The sequence below is a fragment of the Oculina patagonica genome, chromosome 2 (genome assembly GCF_052425735.1).
Source record: "Oculina patagonica isolate OP01 chromosome 2, crgOcupat, whole genome shotgun sequence".
Classification (NCBI taxonomy): Eukaryota; Metazoa; Cnidaria; class Anthozoa; order Scleractinia; family Oculinidae; genus Oculina; species Oculina patagonica.
In genome coordinates, this window is record NC_135759.1 from 3,305,665 (window position 1) to 3,329,570 (window position 23,906).

The 23,906-nt window shown below is 38.4% G+C and overlaps 4 protein-coding genes across 7 annotated transcripts; 2 read left to right on the forward strand and 2 right to left on the reverse strand.

The window, feature by feature from the left end:
- Positions 1-337: 337 nt before the first annotated feature.
- On the reverse strand, positions 338-5,657 carry LOC144642650 (retinoid-inducible serine carboxypeptidase-like). Its single transcript, XM_078501674.1, has 2 exons — positions 5,239-5,657; positions 338-2,369 (listed from the first exon to the last, which is right to left on the reverse strand). The coding sequence occupies exons 1-2, from the start codon at positions 5,627-5,629 to the stop codon at positions 1,405-1,407; spliced, it is 1,356 nt and encodes a 451-aa protein (XP_078357800.1). The 5' UTR covers positions 5,630-5,657; the 3' UTR covers positions 338-1,404.
- Positions 5,658-5,927: 270 nt separating this feature from the next.
- LOC144642651 (huntingtin-interacting protein K-like) lies at positions 5,928-8,435 on the forward strand. The gene is made up of 4 exons (XM_078501675.1): positions 5,928-6,095; positions 6,232-6,287; positions 7,150-7,201; positions 7,982-8,435. The coding sequence occupies exons 1-4, from the start codon at positions 5,943-5,945 to the stop codon at positions 8,075-8,077; spliced, it is 357 nt and encodes a 118-aa protein (XP_078357801.1). The 5' UTR covers positions 5,928-5,942; the 3' UTR covers positions 8,078-8,435.
- A 171-nt stretch (positions 8,436-8,606) lies between these two features.
- LOC144642683 (retinoid-inducible serine carboxypeptidase-like) lies at positions 8,607-11,738 on the forward strand. The gene is made up of 2 exons (XM_078501710.1): positions 8,607-9,532; positions 10,453-11,738. Exons 1-2 carry the CDS (start codon positions 9,130-9,132, stop codon positions 11,406-11,408), a joined length of 1,359 nt encoding a protein of 452 aa, XP_078357836.1. The 5' UTR covers positions 8,607-9,129; the 3' UTR covers positions 11,409-11,738.
- Positions 11,739-13,049: 1,311 nt separating this feature from the next.
- Positions 13,050-23,283, reverse strand: LOC144642696 (palmitoyltransferase ZDHHC16B-like). 4 transcript variants are annotated; one of them, XM_078501730.1, is made up of 10 exons: positions 22,802-23,283; positions 21,786-21,977; positions 20,551-20,602; positions 20,367-20,415; positions 20,207-20,235; positions 17,245-17,378; positions 16,692-16,763; positions 15,594-15,803; positions 15,176-15,246; positions 13,050-14,135 (listed from the first exon to the last, which is right to left on the reverse strand). In XM_078501730.1, the coding sequence occupies exons 1-10, from the start codon at positions 22,937-22,939 to the stop codon at positions 14,021-14,023; spliced, it is 1,062 nt and encodes a 353-aa protein (XP_078357856.1). In that variant the 5' UTR covers positions 22,940-23,283; the 3' UTR covers positions 13,050-14,020. The 4 variants fall into 4 exon arrangements, with proteins under 4 accessions (XP_078357856.1, XP_078357853.1, XP_078357855.1 ...); XM_078501727.1 differs by having other exon boundaries at positions 16,677-16,763; positions 22,802-23,281; XM_078501729.1 differs by having other exon boundaries at positions 20,551-20,605; positions 22,802-23,280.
- Positions 23,284-23,906: the final 623 nt, after the last annotated feature.

Consider the following 23,906-nt stretch of genomic DNA (forward strand, 5'->3'; position numbering starts at 1 on the left):
GAAATTATGTCGAGTACCCCCCCCCCCCCGGGCGTTTTTTGTGCTCGTCAAGCGTTTCTTCTCCAAAAAACGTCTGCGTAGGAGGCTAGCTAAATGAAAGTTACACAGTAAAGAGCTTTCTTTAAAACGCCTGGAGCAATGAGTGAGTTTTCACCGCGCTAGGTGGTATTGAGTCTGATAGCTCAGGTAAGGCTGTCACTATCAAAAACCAAAACTCCAAATTCCAATTCGACCTTGGATGCACGTACACGTCTTTACGAGCTCCTGAGCTCTTCCGTGTCACGTGGGTAAATAAATTACATTTTTTTAATCGCTATTTCGTGAATACAACAACTGCTCAATGTCATAACACAATACTTTAATGGTCTTCATTTTCTTTCCTACATTCAATTTACTCAAACGTTTGCAAGTCTCACTTGCTATCTGTGAGGAGAAGCAATATAAAGTTACTGGCATGAGTTCAAAATAATCTGCTGATTGGTCCGTCCAATATCAAGGGCCCGCATTGCGTACAAAGAGATGGAGCAACATACCTTATTATAGGAAATTAACGCTCTACATTCAATGTTGAAATAAAATGTGTTCTTGTTGTCGGCACAAACTGTGCTTTCTTGTGTTAATCGCGTTTATTTCCTTCATTTTAAAAAATTACCTCCTCTTCCACGTTAATTTCCTTTATTCAGGAGTAACTTTTCCTCCATTTCGCGTTGATTTTAAAGCACATTAATTTCAAATTTTTGAGTAAATCTAAATGCTTTGGTGTGTCAGCATTTATCTTGGATTATAACAATAATTATTGTATAACACTACATGTACTTTTTATTAATAGAATTGCAAATGCCTTTGATGGCACCTCAAATGAACAACAACAAAAAATCCAACATGGCTTCTGATTGGACGAACTTGGCAAGATCCCCAGTCTCTAAAAATGTCTTACAGGGTTCATACTCAGTTTTGATCTTTTGAAACTCCATGACTTTCCATGACTTTTTAATGTTTTCCATGACCTTAATTTGAACATTTTTCTTGAAACTTTTTAAAAATTATGTTGATTTCGGGTACTTTTTTTTACCCTTTTCTTTACAAAAAAACCTGCCTAATTTATTTTGTACAATCAATATCATTTTTCATGACTTTGCAAGACCCACACTTAAATTTTATGGAAAATGAAATTTTAAAAAAATCATAACTTTTCAGGTTTTCCATGTCCTGTACGAGCCCTGGTCTCAAGTGGAAATTGGTGACCTAGCAGTTTGTACAGTTCATACTGGAGAATATGCTGAGAGAAATAGAGCGGGGGAGGGGGAGGGGTAAGGGCTGAGATATCGCATAGCACAAAATAGGCTTTTTTGTCCTTCTTTGTGTTAATTATCCACATTCTAGCATGTAACTTTTTTCTGGCTATTACTTAAGGATATTTTTTAACATTTCAAAAGCCATTTCGGGAGTGTCTATAGGTACCATGTGGCCAGCATTGAGAATGTAATAAAGCTCAAAGTTTTTGTAGCTTTTAAGAAATGCACCAGTTTCTTTTGTTGCCAGCTTTGATGGCGTATACAAGGGCTTTCTGGATGAATTCAAGAACTGCGGCAAACCATCCCAGTCCAGTTTTTTAATCCAGTACTCTGCACCAAGTGTGCCGCAAATCATGTCGAGTTGGCCTTGGTACACGACCACTTTTACCCCTCCCCTGATAAGCTTGCCAACATCTGCTAAGACTGAGGATGGGATATCATCACGTTGACTTTCTGCAACCATATTAGACTGACCACCCCATGTGACATTATCTGGTATTATTCCAAGCTTGTTTCTGATTGGTCCATTCATGAGATCTGAGAGCGGATCACTGTGGCTTCTTATCAAATACTGAGCAAACATTTGATTACGAGACAACCTAGAAGTATTCTTGTAGTTTTGCGGCACTGAATGCATCAAGGCAGTGTCCGGTAGGTTATGGCGCAACACATAATAAACATCAACATTGTCAGTCAAGTGTGCAATGAGAATGTTTCCCTCTTGAGTTAAATGCATGGCTGTCTTATAATCTCCTTTCTCAGTAGCTTTTGCAGTTTCCTGGCCTAACTGTTGAACTTTTTGAAGGCCATTTTCGTCCAAGAGTGAAAGAGAAAATAGATATGGCCCATAGGAAAGAACTGTGTCTTGAAAAGAGATCAAGGAATCTCCTAAAGCTACTCCAGTCAGCTTACACTGAATTTTACCATCATGTATTAAGTCATGTAATGCGCTACCAAAAGCAGCAATCATTTTGCCTCCATAAGATTCACCAGCGATAAAAAATGGTATCTTCTTGAAAACTGGAAACTTTTCCAGAAAGGCTCTGAAGAAGACAATCAAGTCATCTGTGATTTCTGAAAGGAGAAATAAAAATGACATGTTAAGTAATATCAATATAATGAAATATTTAACATAGAATAATACAGATAAATAATGATGAGCTCAACAGGGGATGGATAATGCAGCTGTCAAGCCAGAGGGGCAAGGGGTGGGTAGAGGACCATTTGCGTATGATCAAGAGTTACTTTTAAATGTCATTAAAATATTTGTGTTAATAGACCCTGTTATTGCCAGATAACTGCTGTCAATTCTACCGCCTATGCTCGGCTAGCCTGTTATGCAGGTGTTTTTGATGAGCCAGTGTTGGATAATTTTGTTTGCATGCAGTTGCTGAATGTGGGCTCGGAGTTGTAAACCTAGGGGGTGGGGACAAGAAAACATGGTCAGGGAGGGGGCCGCTGCTTACTATTCATTGAGCCTCATTCCTACGGTATTCACTTGGATGTGTTGTGGTTTAAGTTTATCTTTGGTTTCAAATTTTTTAAACTGGTTTGATTTTGGTTTGGTTTGGTTTGATTGTCTCCTATTCATTACTGATAATTTGAAACAAAAGGAAATAAAAATCAAACTGGTTTGAAAAAAATTAAATCCAAGATAAATTTAAACTACAACAGATGCTTTTAAATTCTCTCCTTACTCTCTCCTCCTCAGAGGCTCCTCAGAGAGGTTTTCGGTGGGGAGAGTCCGCTATACGAGAAGAGTGCAGGTGAAATAAAACGGCGAGAGCTAAACTGCAACATGTAGGAAATTAAACAGGAAAAGCACGAAATACAAGAAATCCAAGAAGTATATCTACCATCAACAGATCTCTCCTCGAGTCACTGGGAAGTCAAGCTATTTGAAGTTTTTCCCAACTCACGCTTGACCTCCATAGAACAACAAACTTCCCACAGGACTCCCCACAAGTTTCAGGGGGGACTTCGGATACAAAGATTTTTGCTTTTCTTCAGAAAAAATGAAAACTTTTCGGAGAAATAACGGTCCCTACTTGAAGTAACAAACTTTCCGCTGATTTTTGCCAAGTTTCAAGCTGCGAAAGTTGGCGAGGATTTAGAAATTCATCAATGTACCAGAAAACGACAAGGATGTTTGAGAAAATGACAAGCTTATGGCAAAGGTTCCCTGCAAAGTGGATCTCGATCTTTTGCGCTGCACTCACCTTGCTCAGCGGATTTTTACAACGAACGCCCCATCGGGAACCTCTGCGGAGTAGAGAGCTCTCCTTAAGCCTCTCCTGAGTTCGCATCCAAGAGGGCGTTTGCCCACTAAAATATGCTTGACCACCCCCCCCCCCCCCCCTGACTCGTCCCCAGTCGTCTTTTGAGTCCGTCTTGAGTCGACTGCTGAACACGGAGGGAATCATGGGAAGGAAGAGAAGAAGCGAAGGAGACGACTGGCAGATCGTGAGTCGAAAAGTGTGTTGAAAAGTCGAAAAGTGTGCACTGGCCGTTTTTCGGATATATTTTTAGCTAGATACATTGAGGGTCCCTAATTGTCGTACCAGGCGAAATTTCAGAGGTATTTGGCGGCTAGAATGCTAGTTTTAACGGCGTTTCTTTATCGCACTGAGATCGCGTCAAGCGTCCGTCACAACAAAGGCCAAGGAGTTTTCAGGACGGTAGAAGGCGGCTTCAATTGATTTACGAGAAGAAATATATTGTATGGCTCAAACATCACTCAGTTTTTTTCAACAGTTGTAGCTTTTTGTGCTTATCGGCTTGTATGCGTTTGCCGCTGTCGCTGATTTGAACCGCTCTAATTGTCGCTATGTTGACATCTACTGGATCAAGATATCCTCTCTTGACTGGATGGTAGACCAGCAGAATATTCAAAGACAGAAAAAATCACAAGTATCATTTTGTAATCATTGCAAGGTATGAATCCCTATAATTCTGGATTACAATGTGTTATCGTTTGTGAGTCAATAAAATTCTCTCTGCATGAGTTTAAAAAAATACAACATAACTGAACATAATCATGCTGCGAATGCCGTGACCATTTATTCCCGTGTTTTATTCCATGAAAAGAGTAAATTAATAATAAAGCTTTAAACGATATGTTGCAACATGATTGTAGGGATATGAAAAGAGCCAGAAGTGCGTCTTTGATCAGTTCAAGCTTTATAAATGAATAATCTGACGGCGGCACTTGAATTGTTTAGCCGTGACCCCTTGACCCAAATTATAACACTTTCAGCAGGAAACCGTCAGACATTAATATTTTTCAGTTTGAGTTTGACTTTCTCACCATAAAAAGAAATGTAGGCAAGTCTGTTGACTCTTACCAGTATTTCAATTAGACTGAAAGCGTTTTATTGAGGTCTCTATATTTCCCCGGCGGGAAAGATTAATTACACTGTAGTGATCTGTAGTTGGGCAATCGTACGGGTCGAGTTGTGTGATGGGCGAATACTAGCCGTGTGATATGGATAAAAAATATTCGATTGTTAGATATATCGTGGAAGAGCAGTTTGTGGCGTTTTAAAGCGCCCGAAAGCATTCAAATTAATAGTGCCTATTTTTATCTCAACACCGCCATTAATCCATCCGCCATCTTGGAAACAGGATCTGCCAGTCGTCTCTCGCCTTTCTTCCTTCCCATCATCCTTTGCTTCTTGCAATTTTCGCATAAAAGACGACTGGGGACGAGTCAGCCCCCCCCCCCCCCCCCTTTTCTCTAGCTTTATAATAATGGGTAAAGAGCATATCAGTCAAAACCAAAAATGCACCTCCCCCACCCAATCCAGGCATTTGATGTGGTAAAGATTCTTCTTGTCTTATACAATCGTTTATAACAGTCAATTAGCCGAACAAAACATTGCTCAGTTTAACATCAAAGGATTTTCTTCACTATAAGCTTAACTTCATGTAAGTACATGTATACCTGAGATATTAGTGGTGAGAGCTTTTGGGTCATCCACATAGCTGTACCCACATCCCACTGGATTATCCACAAACAGGACATTAGCCTCTTTGATCCATGTTGTGTTTCGTGGCTCTAGATTTACGTCAAGTGGACCAATCTCTTCGAAATTTCCGAATCCCGTCGAGGAAGCACCCGGGCCTCCCTGCAACCACATCACCAAGGGTTTATTAACACGTTCCGTGGGATCACTCATCTGAGCACCGTAGAGCCACCAAAACATGAATGCACCTTGTCTGACTTCCACATAATCCCAGGTTTCATCTGGTATCGGCGGTTCTGATTCTGCAGTTGGAAACAAAAGCTGAAAAATCAGGAAAGCAAAGACGGAAGCCAAAGCGGCCATTTTCATTTTTGTTCACAGCGAAAGAGTGTCGACTGGAAACGATCCGTTCAAGAAAGAGATCTAGGTACGAGAGTTTCCTTCTAAGTAGGGAGAGGTGAGTTAAATTGTGTCAAGAGTGTTTAAACATAAACGTTAGCTGTACTTCCGTTAAAAACATCGTAATCATGCTTTTTTGTTGCTTTCTAATTTTCAAAACCTCAATAAAAAGACTTTTTTGGGGGTAAAATACCCATCGAACAATGTGGGTCAACTTTGTAACCCACACCCTCCCCTAGTGTGTAAAATTTGTTCACACACGTGTGACAGAGCACATTTCAAGATGGCGGAGACGATGGCGGAGACGATGGCGGGGACGATGGAAACTCCACAACAACCTTTGCCAAAGAGGCACGATTTACAGACGTCTGCAGATCTCGAAAGAGTGACTGATTATGCAGAAGAGACAGAAATAAGCACAACAGATATAGAAAATGTAAGTTATGTGCTCTTTTGCGTTGATTTTGAAGATGGAATCACTAAATTCGATGGTTTAATTCTGTTTGATTTGAAATGATTTTTTTTTTCAGAACTTTACGTTCCACTGACTATCAACTTAATTACTTTAACAGGCCATTAGTTTAGTGGAGGGAAGATATTCTGAAGAGAAAGCTGCCAAGCTACAAAGGTATGCGATACTGCAAAACATCCCAGATGTAATTCACACTGTCACAAGCACTCAGGCAAAAGAATTGCATAGATATTTTATCCCAGGCCTATTTAATTATTTCTCCAGTTGTTTTTATCAGTATTTTTTCTCCATCAGAGTAGCTGGAAGGGGGGCAAATGTATGACATAAGGTTCTTCTTATCTCGAAGAAATAATTACAACACTATTAGGACACTAGTTTCAATACTATCACAATTTAGTATTGCAACTGAAGGCACAGCAGAAAGAATGCCACTTGGTTTTTAGACCATTTTTGAAAGTGCTCAACAATAGCTGAATTTTTGCATGTGAACTTCCTTTTACATGAGAAACATTGTTTTGAAGTTTTTTTCACTGGTTTGCGCTTCGTTTTGGAGAAATAAAATTATGCAAAATTAATAATTCAGAATTTAGAAGCTGTTTTATTTTAAGTGTTTTGTCTTCAACAAAAGAAAGCGGCACATCTAAATGCTGAGTTTTTTGCATGCTTTATTTCTCAAAAATGAAGCACAAACCAACGAAAAAATTTTCAGAACAATGTTTCTCATGTAAAAGGAAGTTCCTATGCCAATATTCCGCTATTTTTGAGCACTTTCAAAAATGGCCAAAACACCAGTGTCGTTCCTGTCGCCGTGCCTTCAATTATAGTAATCCAACTATGGCAGTATACTGAAGGCAAAAGAATCTCAACAGTCAGCCCTAGCCATGCTGGACTTGGAGCCATCAGTTCATCCCATGTGACCTTGAGAAAAATGAACCTTGAAAAGCCCTTGAATGGTCTGTTAAAAAAAGTTCTAAAGTCTGTGTCAACTGCACCTTGTGTTTTCTTTTGCTGTTTCTAGAGAAAAAGAGCTTGCAAAGGTTGTCATAAAAAAGGAAGATGTTGATCTAATAGTAAGTGTGGCTTCCATAAAATAGAGCTTTTAGTACTAATAGTGGACGTGATTCATGTTTTTATGTCGCATGCTAGGAAGAGACTGTTTGCAGTCTACTATAATACTGAATAAAAATTGAACATTTGGTTTAGTTAGGGAGCTGATTCAGTAGGACCACTACACCCTTAAAAGGATGGATACCACTACAGGGCTGCAAATAACAGTCAGTCATCAGACATTGGCTGACCAAAATTTGCTCATGTGCGAGGAAATCCCAAGTGTGGTCAGACATTATGCTGGACAATTTTACGGCAATGATGAATAAAAATCTGTCCGACCACAATAATATTTTGTTCTGTCCGACCAAGATGGTGTCTTAGTAGGATGTATGTCCTTTCAAGTGAAACAAATTATTTGCAGCTCTGCAAATTAGTACTATCCACCAGGTAAATCATGATCAAGTGGATAGATAGCCTCATACACAGAAATTCTTTTGGCTTGTCACACAATCTCTCCTCTTCCCTGGTGAAAAAAGTTTGCTTGATGAACCACAAAAACTTCGCTCAAAGGCTAGTGGATAGCATGGATGATTTTTTGTTTTAATTTTAAAAAATTGGATAGTGATTTTTGTGGCGATTAAAACTGCAGTATTATCCAACCACTTTACTTACTCTGACTCTGTGTAAAATAAATCAAGGAGCACCAAAGCTGAAAGAGGCAATACAAAGTTTGGCAAAAACAAAATTAAAAGATCTACAATTTTACAAGTTTATTTTATTTTAATTTTTGTGTCCACCAGGTTGAAGAGATGGAAATCCCGAGGGCTGCTGCAGAAAGAAGTTTACGAGAACACAAAGGAGATGTAGTGGAAGCTTTGGTGTCCCTGACAAATTGACAAAAGTTAATGAAATCAAACAACAATTCCAAAGATGTAAATACAGGGCACGGAACCAAGTTTTATCAACTGTAGCACATTTTGCAGTTTCCATATCTGCTTTCTAGCTTGGATTTGGAACAAGAGACACTATGGCTGGCTTTTAAATTCTGTAAAGATGTATGCATGTTGTATTCAAAATGACACAAAAAAAGCTGAAACTATTCTTTGTGCACTCAGGCTAGCATGCTTACTATTTGCAGTGTGTTGTCTCTGTCTTCTTTGGATGAACAATGTTTTATTTCTCTTTTTTGTTTCTTAATTAGTTAAAATAAATTTTGTTTTCTTACTTGCAATGAGCAAGCTTGAAAAAACAAAACATTCTAAACCCATGTAAATATTCTTTTTGAGGAAAGGAGGTACAGTGATTTATTAATGGTTCATGATGGCTTGTAAGTTTTCTGAACGCTATATTTATTGTCCGTTCAAGACGCATGCGTTTTGCAAAATTGATGAAAAAGGCTGATTCAAATAACTCACCCACAAGTGAGAAAACGTACGCCTAGAACAACATAAATACTTTTTTCGTCAGTAGAGCTAAAGTGAGGTCCGGATTGGAAGGGTTACCTGTTGGCTTTCTGCGGGTTCGATTCCTGCACTCCCTCCCTGCTTACTAGACCTCATCTTTTTCCGCTTAATATATGTAGTTTTATTTTTTCCCTTCTTTATGTAAATCAAATAAGAGAAAGAACCTGACTTTTCCGCTCTTTTGGACAGTCGCTAGAGCCGGCAGTTTTCTGTCGATCTCTCGAGATCGAGTGCGTTCGGGAAAAGAATGCGTGCTTATTTTCCGAACATTCTCTGGTTCCAAAGATAAATTCCAACTTTCATCGCAGCTTTAAGTTAGGCTTTTACCAAAAAGAAGTAAGACCAGGGTAGCCAGATTATCAAAATTTTATTTTTTTCGAAAAACTTGCTAGGTGGTCCGCGTTTTGCTTGCAATGCAAATTTTTCCACTTGACTAAAGCGTGGGGCATGGTAACAAGTCACAAGATTATTTTGCGATCGCAAACATGGCGGACGGTCGTATTCTTCACGCAGTTCTTTTTGTTTCGCTGTTTTTCGCTCTAAGCGCGCTTTCTTCTGCTAAGCCGTCGTTTCCACAAATACCATCCGAAGATTGGAATTACGTGAAAGTGCGAGAAAATGCGTTCATGTTTTGGTGGCTTTATGGAGCAAAGACGAGCGATCCCTCAGAGCGCGTAAACAAGCCCTTGGTCATGTGGCTACAAGGAGGTCCGGGCGGTTCTTCTACGGGTTTCGGAAATTTTGAAGAGCTTGGTCCTCTCACAGTGGAGCTCAAGCCTCGTAACACGACCTGGCTACAAGCTGCTAATGTTCTATTCGTCGATAACCCCGTAGGTGCTGGCTACAGTTATGTAACAGACAAGAGTGCCTTTACTTCAAATGTAACCGGTAAGACGCATTATTTATACATTTATATTTTTTGTTTACAATTTAGTAGCTGTATTATCTTCCTTTCATTGATTTTCTTATGAAGCCATATAATATTTGGGCAATAACGAGTTTATTAATGGGATTTTCTTTGAGCGCAGGCGGTGGGGCTTGGAAGAAAATGTTTCGAACTAAAAAAAAATGTTCGTTTCAGTGTTTGATCGCGTGACTTTCACCAGACTATGTATCTATTTTTGTCACGTGGGGAATAAAACCATTTATCGCTCCTTTTGGGGTTTTGCCATACTAAACTAAACGAGTTGAATTTTTTTTTTTCTTTGATTGCAGTGCTGGGGCTAGGAAAAAAAAATGTTTCGAACCAAAAATGTTTGTTTCAGTTTTTTGATCGCGTGAATGGTTTCAGCCCCGAGGGGGCTGAAACCATTAGTTCCTTTCGAGCCTTGGTTTCATGCCGCATTTGCTTTTATAAGGGGGACCCAGAATAGAAGGAGCAAGTTTGTCCTTTAGTAATAGAAACCTGATTCAATAAAAAAAAATGTTACAAAAATAACTGAGACTGAACAATTTTTGTACGATAGACATTAGCTTCCCCTCCCCCCCCCCCAAAGAAAAAATGTTGCTGTAGTTGTTTGTAAAATCAGTCGAGTTGTTACCCTGCTTTGAGTTCTTCCAAACCTTTACAAGTTATCCAACGTTATCCACAACCTTTCATTTCTTTCATACTGGAAATACTGTATTTTTAGTTTCTATAAATACAGTAAAATTAATACTTAACATTTAATAACCAAACGCATCATACATACTGCTGCAGCTTGTTTTAACTGAAATATTTTAAGATGGGGGGGGGGGGGGGGGGGGGCCCGCCCCCGGAAATGTTTAGATTAAAAATCTCATCTGGTGATCGTGATTATTTTTTACAGGCATAGCAGATGATCTTGTTACTCTTTTCAAAGCTTTTCTGGACAAGCAGCCAGTTTTTCAACAGATTCCATTTTACATCTTCTGCGAGTCCTATGGCGGCAAAATGACATCAGCCTTTGGAGTGGCTCTGTATCAAGCGATTCAAAGTGGAAGTATCAAATGCAATTTCAGAGGAGTGGCCCTGGGTGATTCATGGATTTCACCAGTGGATTCCGTGTTGACCTGGGGACCATATCTTTATGCTGTATCACAGCTAGATGGAAAAGATCTAGAACTGGTCAATCAAGCCGCTCAAGCTACTGCTGACGCTGTTGCTAAGGGACAATACAACAAGGCCACTGAACTCTGGGACGAAACTGAGGCAGTTATCGCAAAGACAACAGACAATGTTGATGTTTATAACATACTCTTACACAATGCTCCACCATTTCCTAAGTTACAAACATCACTAGGGAGCGACATTCTGGATCGGTTGTACGCTCGTCATGTGGGTCGCCTGTATACTGATCCTCTGACAAAGCTCATGAATGGGCCAATCAGAGAGAAGCTGGGTATTATACCGCCAAACGTCACTTGGGGTGGGCAGTCGGGAGATGTGTTCACATACCAGTCAGTAGATTTCATGAAGCCAGTAATAGATGATGTCAGCAAGCTTTTGAAATACGGCTTGAAAGTTGTCGTTTATCAAGGCCAGTTGGACATGATTTGCGACACTCTCGGGGCAGAGAAATGGATCGCAAAGCTTGATTGGGATGGATTACCAGATTTTAAGAACACCAACCGTGTTCCACTGTATGCACCTTCAGGTCTGAAGGACAGAAACACAGCGGCATTTTACAAGGCTTATAAGAATTTGGAGCTTTATTATATCATGAAGGCAGGCCATATGGTGCCCTCTGATAATGGGGAAATGGCTTTAGAGATGGTGAAAAGAGTTATTAATCAAGACATTTAAAAAATGCAACTTTCACAAAAAAGCTAATTAAAATGTAATAATTGATAGCTTGAAGTTTCACCTCAAAATTGATTGTGTTGTGTGCCAAAAGAATTTTCACTGCATTTGTCTTAGTAATAATTTACAAAAATATACACCATTTTTTTTAAATTATTTATTAATATTTTGTTTGGTAAATTAAAAAAATGCAATGTTAATGTAAATGTATGCAGGAACAGAACAAATGTCATTGTTTATTTGCTCAAAAGTGTTGTTAATGAAAGTTACAGGTATAAAGAAAAATAACGTTCCAGTAAAACTTTTGGAATAAAAACCTTTTTTATCATTAAATTGTACTTTATCTTTGAACTCTATGTTTCATAGAGTATAAATTATGTCCAAAAAACTAAGAGTTATTTTCCAAAAGGAGTTTGTTTCAGTTAATGAGTACTTTCCATCACTGCCTTATAAATGTTCCATAACATTACATGTGTAATTCATTTCAAAACAAAATGTTTCATGTAGCGAGGACTGTAATTTTATTAGAAATTCACAATCAATTGTTTATGTTTGTAGGGAATAGTCAATGAAGACTTCCATGTACTGTATGCTCATAGAAAACAATGAAGGGGGTTAGTTCAATTGTTTTAGAAGACACTCTAAAAAGATAGCATTCTAAAACCTATACTTATGTAAGTACTATTAAGCCAACTGTCTTCTAAAACAAAGACTACTTCCCTCGGTTATTTTTCTGTTTAGTCAGGCTCACAGTCCATTTTTGAGTTTATTAATAGCATATTATCAATTATTAATTTAACTTGATATTTTTAAAAAAATAAATTTCACAATAAATTATTCTCCCTAATACAGCAACTGATAAGTAAAATTCTTATCAGCATATTATTTTGATCATTAAAAAACTATTAATATCACCATTTTATCAACCTTTATAGTGTGCTAAATATCATTTTACGGACTTTGGTGGACAGATGCGTATTATTATATCAGTGTAATTTATAAATGACCTACAATGGAATACCACTATCTTAAACATTATAAAATATAAATACTGTACAGTTGAGCCCGCCATTTCAAACCGTCAAGGAAAACAAAAAAATAGTTAGAAATAGAGGAGTTCAAAATAGCAGAATGACTGAAGGGTAAATCCAAGGGAAATGGGTTTTACAGCTCAAAATAACGGAATATTCTAAATAAGTTTGAATAAGTGGGGTATGTCTAACTGTACCTATCATTCCAGAAAGCAAGAATTCAATTAAACAGCCTAAATAAGTTATTGTAAATTACTAACTGCATAACCCAATTCCAGAGAAATGGGTTTTAGTTTGAACTGGGTTCAAGATTTTAACCTGACTGAAGTTCAACCCACCAATAGTTAATTTATAAATTTTACTGTGGACTGTATTATGTATGGTCTTACTGTGTAGTATGAACGGTATTCAAAAATTAATTTCTGCCCTTAAAAAGTCCTCACATGCTTTTTGGTTTTAATCTGCGTGACCCTAATGATGCACGGCATTTTGAAAGTTTCCAGTACATTTAGTTTTAACGCCTTCAACATGCTACTCCACCAGACTTGTAAAATCCTCAAATTCCACACGTGAAAATATTACAGGGCATACATCTGATATTGTCATTCCCAGGGGGGGGGGGTACTCCGGGATCAAAGTGACGGGGATGATCGAATGGAGGCAAAACTCAGGACCCCAAAAAATCCCTAAGTCTCCCGACATTACCCAAAAAAATCCCTAGTCAAATTACCCCTAAATTGCCAAGGCCACGCCAAGGCACTTTAGTTTGATTTTAATACCCAAAAAAATTCCCTATTTAAATCAAGTCACCCAAAAAAATACCTGCCAAATTCTCCTACCCAAAAAATCCCGGAATCGAACATTTCAACCCCCAAAAAATTCTTCACACATCCCCGTCACTTGGATCCCGGAGTACCCCCCTGGGTTTTCATTATTCCAGTACTACTGATAGCTGTACTTGGAATAATAACCAAACCAGACATTATGCAATTGGGGAGAAATTCAAATAATGAGCTATGAACCCTTGACAGGGGCTTTGACTTGTGTTTCTTATAATTTAAGGATGTTTGACAACAATCATTAATTTCTGAATGCTTGGCTTAGGTAAGTTTGAGTATCGATAGCTGATCTTGACACATGAACCATGGCAAATGAAATGTTGAGAAAACTACATGACTTGTATACTAAAGATAGTAGAAATTCACCTTCAGGTAAAATTGCTGAGCAATACTCTTTAGTATCTAAATATAATATAATATTAATAATACATTAATATGTAAACCTAAAAGAGCTTCAGTACATCATATAGGCAAACGTTATTTCATTTGATATAATTATTTTCATATAAAAATATTAATACTTACGCTGATTTATAAAGTACATTAGAATAAATAAGTCTAGCTGCCACAGTCAAACAAAGGAAATTGATTTTCTTTCCCTATAATTATTACAATGCAACTACTCTGGGCAAGGCCAGGAGGTCCCAAGCAAGTTCTACAAATTTTGGCCAGTTAGTAGCATTTGAATGTCAAAACAACAATGTTGTTAACTTGGTAGTACAGTAGCTCCTTGTATTGTGTAATTTCACACAACATGTAACTTCCTATATGTGGATTTTTTCTTTTTGGGTGGAGGAGGCCACGTGAGTCCATCTCCATAAGGGGGGTGCACTGAAGGGAAAAGAATGCGTAACCACGACCTGAAGAAAAAAAATTCAACAGAGTCTGTAAGTACTGTTGTTGGGTGACTACAAGTGGTATACCGTAGAATTCCGGTTATAAGCCCTGGGCTTATACAACTTCGTAAGGGGTTTTGGGTGGGCCTATAAGCGGAGGGGCTTATAAGCGGAATGAAAAAATCGTTTCGAAAAGTGTCACGGGAGTGTTGACTGAAATACGTTTTTAAGTTAAAAACGCATAATAAAGCAACATTTAGTCCTGTTCAGTACTGTCATCCGGTAGAGGGGGGCTTATATCCGGGGGGGGGGGGGGCTTATAATCGGATGTATTTTTTTTGTTTCCAGGTAAATGGGCCTATAACCGGGGGGGAGGGGGGGGGGGGGGGGGGGCTTATAACCAGAAGTTTACGGTATTGTATACAAGAGAACAGACATGCCTAAAAACCCTGATTAACATCCTCAAATGGGCAGATTACATGGTGATTTTCAGCCTGCTGTCTGATAACTTTCAGCCCAAGCTGACAATTGCCCATGCACTGCCCAAGTTCACTTTTCAGCCCAATTTGAAATTCCATTCCATTTACATGATTGAGCTTTTCCACCCCTTTTCAGCCTGTTTGACTGGGCTGAATATCCTAGTTGGCTGGTTTCTAAAACCGGGAGCCCTGGGATTTTTAGCCCAGGCAGTGCTTTCTCCATGTAATACCCAATTTCATATCAAGAGGATTCATTTCAGATGTTGGGTTGAAATCACAGTCCAGTTACACAGGCTGAAATTCACCATGTACAGGTGATTGACCTTTAATACTGAATTCTAAGCTTCTGAGTGTAAAAAAAAAAAATAATTAATGTCTGTGATAAAAATTATAATGAACAGCACAATTATCTTGCTTCTTGCAAGGCACGAAGCACTGAATGTTTGGGATCCCCTCATGCAAAGCGCAGGAGCCTCACACCCCCATGGAGAGTGAGAGGTGAGAAACAACCTTTTTTAGCACCTCTCCACAGTCTTACTATCCATTATGACACTTGCTCCTGACCTAGCTGATTTGTCAGCTTACCTTCCTTCAGCCAGTCCAAGAATTATTCTCCAGTTATTCCAAATGCCAAAGTTATAAGGATTTCTAAAAACCTGAAATAAAAATTACAAATTTAATAAAATGTTTCTGAATAATTCTCATTTTCACAAATTATTTTAATTTCACTGGCAGCAGATTGCCAGGCTTGACATCAGAGCAATCTATGTGGTGCAACCTAGGCCTGCCAATGGTTTGTCTGATCAGGGCTGGGTAAACCACTTGTAAAGGTGGACAGCATGGATTTTATGTTATGCGATGTGCCCAAGCTAAAAACCAAGTTGAAATTATACACATTCAAAGTGACATAAAAAGGATCAGTTAAAGGTTAGAGCTATCAATCCCAAACTGTTTACCAGACAGCTTTAATTTACACAATCATGTAAAACTCTCTTCTTCTTACCAAACCTTGTTTCTTAAATTTCTTAGCATCTTCCTTGTTAACATGCCATTCAATTGACGTCTCTCCACTGCTAATCAATTTACAGTGCCAGCCAGTCAGTACCCCTAAAGCCAGCGTAACAGCAGAGCACAACATGACAACATAGATAACACTATTGTGTTCGGACTCTGAAGCACTGTCTTCTCTATGGTGGGAATTTCTCACATGTAGCTGAAACAAATTATTATAAAAATTAATGTTGTTAGTAATAAAATTTATGCTGGAATGCAACAGATGGAAGTACAAGATAGTAGGGCTGTAGGGAGAAGGATGAAGGGTGCATTGTACAAATGTATCTACTACCCCACCTCCCAGGGGCCACTTAATCCGGGAGTGAGGGTTAAAATGACTCTTGGAATGCAGGTAATGTGGGGAGGATACCCCAGAAACCCCTCTTGATGCTTTAATATGCCTCTGGCCCTCACACCCACCCATGCAAAATCCTGCCTACAGCTAGGGAAGTTTGCAATTGACAAGCAGCGTGAACCAGGATTGTCTGATCTGCAGTCCTGCAAATGAAGGTAACTAGCATTGTGATACTAGTACATAATGCATCCAACAGTCCCTAATTCAAACTGATTGTCATACTATGTGCCCTGTTAGAACTGTAATTCATTGTGTTTGATCACTCAGAAAAGAATATTACTCAGGGTTGTCAAAATGATTTGAAGTAGCAGGAGATAGTTTGATAGTAGACGGCACCAGGGGGCCAGAGGCCCCCCATCATGCGGGGGGTCTGGGCATTTTTTTTGGGACTGAACAAGCCCCACAGCGAGGTACAGGGGCAGTGCGCCTGTTGAGGGTCCAGGACGCAAAGCCAAAGCAATTCTATCAATTATAAGTCCCACTTTCTCCAATATCATGTTTACAACTGACCTACTAGCATTCGAAGTAGCCGGCACAATATTCAGAATAGCTGGTGAAATGCGCCGGTTGCCGGCTTATTTTGACAACCCTGATTACTCACATAAAATAAACCATTCTTGAACTCAAGGTATGTGTTTTCATTTTATTAAAGGAATGTACAGTGTACATGTAGCTTACCTGCCATCCACTCACTTTTAATTTTGAGGCTAATAGCGAAGCATTTTGTCCATTGGTACTATTAGAGCTTGGCTGCGATGGATAATTCTAATTGAAGAAAAATAATTAAAAAAAGAAATGAAATAATGAAACATTTCTGAGAAGTCTGATAGAATTGTACACTCAGTCAATTACTGCAGCTGTCACTGTCATTATAATGGTTAAAATACCGACATGTACTGGTTCACCCGCACATTCCCGACATTCCTGCACATTTTACAAATCGCTAGTGTGACATTTAAAGTCTCGTGCAGCGATCGCATGCTTTCGTCATGTCACGCGTGTTCTGTGAGACACTCTCACATGCGCATAATGTAATCGTTGTAAGCCGTTGGCTTTTTTCAAAACCGAGGAAGGCCAAAGAATCTGGGCCGAAACGTCTTTATAAGATTTTCAAACAAACGTTGTTTATAACGTTTGATAATAGTCAGTGACTGACAAATATTTGTGTTAGAACATTAATGTTCTTCCCGAGATAGCACAAGACAAATTAAAAAAAAAACTTGAATGAAGATTTTTGTGATCTTACCCAGTCATGAAGAAAGTGTTTAATGAAGATGTCTCTGGAGCTAACAGTGACGTAAATTGTACCAAGACACATAAATATACAGAATGATATAAAATATCTGTGATTGAAATGACCAACGCAGTTATTTATCCATGCTATCAAATACGGTCAAGGAAACTATAATATTCATTTGACAACATATTAAAAATAAAAAAAAATTAACAAAAAATAAATATAATGGTTAATTTTAGCATGATATGATAGGCAGTAGGAAGAATAGTGTCATAAAAAGTGATCAAACTCTTTTCATCGCTAAAAACATTCAAATTGGTACATACATGTATGTACTTTCTAATTTATTAACTGCGCTGCGCAGTTCTTGCTCTGCACGGGGTTTATTATTATTTTTCGTTTTGTCGGTGACCTGTACCAAACCTCCACTCGGTCAGGCTCATGTCACGCGATGTTTAGAAGCTACAAATCAGTAACAAATGGAAACATTTTCTTATTTTTTGTCTTTACAAAGAATGTTTAGTGTGAAATATTCGATTTTGAAGCGTTTTATTCAAAGGAAATTCTAAATTTTCATGCGTCGAAAGAAAAATATATTTCAGCGGGCCAGAATCTGTGAATAAATACCATTACGTTGGTGTAAAAGAATGTGCTGACATGACAAGTTTTACTTTCGATCGGCTAGACCTCGAGTCACGTAGTTTTTCAAAGCTATTATCAGCTACCTTTCAAATCTTTGCGAATCCCATTAATCTTTACTTACAAAATTCAGTGTGAAGTATTTTGAGGCGTTTGAATCAAAGAAAATACTAAAATTTCACGCTTTAAATAAATACGCTTTAGCGGGCAAGAATTTACATTTATTTACATTACGTTTGTGTCCTGGAATGTGCTGGCGTTAACAAATTTTTACTTTCACAAGGCACTGATCGGCAAGAATCACGCAATGCTCTGAAATGGTTTAAATCTGCTACAAACGGAAACTAACCAAATCCTCTGGTCTAAACTTAGCATGTTAAGTGTGAATTATTCGACTTTTTAGCGTTATTTATTTTTGGAACTGTGTCATCTATAGGATTTCTGAAATCTGATGGAAAACCACTGAGACAAGCATGCCCTGACTTGCAAGGGTTACGTCATTGATAAATTAATTCCCCAGGGAATTTCCATTCAGCAAAACACAGGTCTAGTGTTCTTCTCAAATTTGATTTTCTTATTTACTCCAATATTCCATTTTCGGAGCTGGTTATTCAATCTTTAAACGGTAATTCAAGACAACACTGGATGCTGATTTAAAAGATTTTTTTGTTTCACGGATCAGGATCGTGGGAATTAAATTTGGCCACCATTAGCATATAAGAAAAATGTTTAATTTCGGATGGAACTAGTCAACCATGAAATGTCACGCAAAGTGTTTTCCTACCATCTTGTTTGTCAGTCGCAACAGTGTTCGACGCATGTAAAGGGGATAAGGGGAGGGGGGGGGGGTGCATTTTTGTTCACCCCACATGGCTCCCCTAAAGTGCTCACGAGACCAGCGCAGTTGTAAGCTCTAAGAGCTCTTGTTATTACAGTGCGGCTACTGTAACCGGGGTCACCCAGACAAAGTTAGCTTCAGCCAATGAAATGTCGAGTACAGAACAAAGAAATTTCAACTTCTTCGTTCATCACGAAAACTGATCGATACAAACTTTGGCTGTATGGCGGCGCTGAATTTTCAATTAATTTCAATTGCATCCGTTTTGAACTTGAGTGGTTGTGACAGCAACATTTGGAAGGTAAATATTAGCGATGTTTATGTAAGAGAAGTTTGAAACTGTGTAAAAACGGGGAAAGAAACGACCGTATCGTCTGTGTCAATGGTGCGTGGCGGAGTTCGCTGGTGACAATTTCAAGTTTTCTCTACGGCATCAACTGGAGTTTTGGTAGCTGTACCATTTGGAAAATAAATACACGTGATGCTAGCAAAGGAAGACATTCTGCGCTGTATAACGTACCAGTGAAAGTTGCGATGCCAACATTTTTTTGTCGTTTGAGTAAATAAAAATAAAATTTCAATTTGTTCACTGGTGAAGCTTATGTTTTTGCGTGTTTATTCAAGCTAGCTAAATTGCCTTCGGATGTATACGGCCGATACGCTTTCGGTGGAACTCAACGATCGGACATCGCAGAAAACTAAAATTAATCACGCTGGTAATACATGTACGTGCTTCGTTGTTTGCAGTTGATGCCGTAGAGAAAACTCGAAATTGTCACGAGCGATCTCCGCCACGCACCATTGACACAGACGATACGGTCGTTTCTTTCCCCGTTTTTACACAGTTTCGAACTTCTCTTACATAAACATCGCTAATATTTACCTTCCAAATGTTGCTGTCACAACCACTCAAGTTCAAAACGGATGCAATTGAAATTAATTGAAAATTCAGCGCCGCCATACGGCCAAAGTTTGTATCGATCTGTTTTCGTGACGAACGAAGAAGTTGAAATTTCTTTGTTCTGTACTCGACATTTCATTGGCTGAAGCTAAAAATGTAGAAATCTTTTGTTTCAGTTCTGCTTTGTGATTGGATAACTTTGTCTGGGTGACCCCGGTTACAGTAGCCGCACTGTAAATATTAAGATTTTGTTCATGCTAATTAATAATGGCATGAGAATTGAAAAATTATTTATAAATTATAAGACCTTGCTCACTACAGTATGTACAAAATATTAATAAAATAATAACAAATGATTGATCCATGTAACTATCTCTTTCTCATAGCCTAGTACACATGTCTACTAGTCTGTCTTTCACTGGTTACAAAAATCAAAAACATTGACACATACATTGTATGTACATGTACGGTACATGTTCTTTAATCATAGGCTCAGTATTTTTAAAATACTGAGCCTACATGTATGGTGTACAAACTTTTTACAGTCAAGACTAAAATTTAATTTTTTATGTAAGATTATTTTTAAAGGATACGACAGTGATGATCCATCTTTAAAACACACCTTTAAAATGAAAGTACAATATAATTATTATAATACAAATATTTTAAAAGCAAATGTGTCCTTGGAAGCAAGTCTTTAATTTACGTATATTTTGAAAATGCAGTACTTTTGTGAACAGAGTTATGCCTCACCTTTTACATATTGAGCAATGGTGAGCTCTTGGAGGTTTAATTTGAATGCCTGAAATCAATTGAAAGAGTCAGAAGATTAAAATTAATTTTGCACACTTCCTGATTCCTGATGGGATGATGTCTATCCATGGGTAAATTTGGGAAAACAAAATTGTATTGCAGAGCAAAGAAAGCTCACACTTACATTTCTTACAAAGGTGATATTTCCCACTTTTCAAGTCATCTAAATTTGTATCCTGCTGCAAGTAAAAATTTTTTTTTCAGATTATTAAATTTAAAGTTGATTTAATAAAAATTATGTTAAATAGGCATCTTATACTCATGTTATATGTATGGTACTTGCTTTACAGTAGATTATTAAATATTGTACTAGGCCAAAAATTTGATTTAGACAGATAGTTTTATACTTGTAATGACGTGGTGGCCTAACAGTTAGTGTGCTGAACTCCAGATTAAGCCCTGGCAGTAACCCTACAATAGACTAACATCTCATCCAGGGGGGAGAAGAAATACTTCTAGTCGCTTAATGCTAAAGAAACCAGCTATGGCTATGGCAGTTCCAGCAAGATGGGGCACTAGGCCCAATGAAGACTTAAGACTAAAGATACCTCTTGACTAACATACAGTGGAGCCTTGTTAATCTGATCACAGATCCAGAGCTCAAAATAAATTTTCCCACTCAATAATTCAATCATTATAGTCAGTGCAGAGCCTAAGGTGGGAGCCCTAGCCCTGACTTATTTGGGGTCGAGGGAGGGGGGCATCATCCACCATCTAAAAATCTATTAAAGTCAAATGTAGTTGAGTTCGCACATTATCTAATATCATTTTGGTGCCTTCTGTAGAATTAAGGCCTGGCATATCAAATTGAACAAAATCGAACCAAAAATCAATCGAACCCAATCGACCACCAATCAATCAATTGGGTTCGGTAATCACACAAAATCCAACATCTATTCTGGTGTGAGTTCAATTTTTGAATCAATCGAACACAATCAACGCAATCAAACTCAATCTGATTTTATTTTATTTGGAATCCGTCTGAGTTGATAATTAAATCACATGGGACTAACTAGGGGGGACAGTGCACCCTACAAAATGTCTGCATTATAGACAAACAGGAGTTCGGTAATCGAACCTTCGATTGAGTTCGATTGTGGAATGTTCGGTTATCGAACATTCGATTTTGGTTGTTTGTCGACTGTTCGTTAATTAAACGTTCGATTTTGTTCAATTGACCAAATTTTATTGCGAATTCGATTATGTTCGATTACCAAACCCAATCGAACGATTGGTGTTTGATTGGATTTGATTGCCGAATGTTCGATTGGATAATAATTATTATTTACAGTGTAGCAATGCAGAGATCCAATATCTGGGGCTTTGGAGATGATATATATTTTTTTAAATCTAAATTACCTGAGGAGCTCTTCCTGGAGATGTAAAGACAACTTTGAAATAATGGAAGATGATATTGATCAGAAGCCAATGAGCTGTTACAAGATGAAACACAATCCATGGCGTACTGTACTCCAGTATAACAGGCAACAGAAAAGAATAATAAATCACCACCACAGAAGTTGTCAGGCCAATCACCAGAAGAACAAAAGCCTGAAACATACAAATGAACACTGAGAGACAGCACTTAAATTGGAGCACATGAAAAAAAGGTAAAGTGCCGGGTGAGTGTGGTGGGAGGGGACTACAGTCAACTCTCGCCTTGCGGACCCCCCTTGCGGGCCCTTGGACCCGACCCCGCCCCCCCCCCCTACTTGGGATTTTATGTGACAGGGATGATTAAAGGATTTTTTGAGTTTGAAATTTTCCTTCCAAGAATTTTTATGGGTAGGAAAATTTGGCAACTATTTTTTGTTTGAAGTGGAGGGATGTTTTTGGGTATGTTGGAAGCCCAAGGTATTTTTGGGGGGTCTTGATTTTTGCCCCTTCTGCGATCACTTGAGATCCTGAGTACCCCCCTGGGGGTGTAGACTCTCGATCTCATATGAAAGAGATGAGGATGCTCATCTGCTTGCTTAAATTTATGGTGTAAATTACAGATTTTGGTCTCAGTTTAAGGTTTTTAGGAAAGGATACCAATATTTGTCGCCATCAAGGTCTCATACGGCCATTATACTGTGTTGGCAGTCCAGAGACTGCCAACACAGACCCCTACCACCCCCAGGAATTTTTAATCCCTTCTTTGGGGGGAGGGGGTATAGACACTTTCTGGAACCACACAAAACATTGCCAAGCAGATAAGTGATGATGAGAATAAAAAACAATCAAACTAGCATTGAAAGCCACCTCCCCCCCCCCCCCCCCCCCCCCCCACCCTCTCCCCCATCTTCTTCCCATATGTAGGCTGTGCACGGTCAAATTATTTCGTTTCAAATGTCGATCTGTAGGTAACTTTTGTCAGAATATGACTTACTCACCGGTCCAAGGATTCTAACAAAGTGATCAACTATCCAGAATACAGGTTCAAATATGGTGTCAACTACAGCAGCCCGTGAAGTTACAGAGTTGAAAGTCAAGGAGCGTAAAGTGAACAGTAGCACTTTCAAACGTTCCATTTAGATATTGATCGCCGCTTCTTCTAGAAAAAGATAAGATTCCTCCAGTGAAACCACCTGAGTGATTTGAAATCACAACCATTTTTCTTTCATGACTTGGATGCTGGCAAAAAGGATGTAAAATAACGTTAAGTAAAGAGGTCATGTATCTCCGGAAAACATTTCCCGTTTCGTCGCCATTTTTGATCTCAAGAGAGCTCTAGGAGACTGGAAAAGAGTAAGTCATTGCCTCGTTACCAGACCTCTATCCATTCCGGCGAAAAGGCGCAAACGTGCGTGAAAAATTTAAAAGAAAGAAAAAATGTACGTTGTGTTCAGTTCTAAGTCCATAGGTTCCAGTTAAGTTTTCAGGAGATTAACCTGAACAGAATAAAAAACTAAATTTTAAACACTCTATCCGGCTTATTATTTACCTACTAGAAGATGGTTTTCCATGTTCTATAAGAAAATAATGCACGCTTGATCTGAGGTCTAGAAAAGCTGCTAGTGGATGCCAGAGCCGTTAGGCGAGGGCATTCAGCTGCTTTTCTAGACCTCAAAAGTGCATTATTTTCTTATAGGAACAGGAAAACGATCTTCTAGTGGGTTTAGAATATAGCATTAAAAAGAGCACAGAACTTACAAGACTCAGGGCCGCTCGCGAACGGCATTTACAAACGCACGCAACATCGGTAAAGGTGAAAGTTTAGTTTATTCTTTTCTTTGGCGGCTTTTTTTTATAAATAAACCAAGATACCATTTCATTCATATTTCCTATTTATAGTCCTTTCTCCGACTACCAAAAGATTCTCACAAAGCCGACAAATCTTGTTGAAATATTTGCCTACTTCAATTTCATTCAAATGAAAAATTTTCATGCGTTCGTTTCGCAGCAAGTTTTTCAAATTCGCCTCTAATTTCGATTTAAAAAGAACAAAAGTGGAGTGTTCTGTCTTTAAAAATTCTGGCTAAAAAAAGGTTTTATACC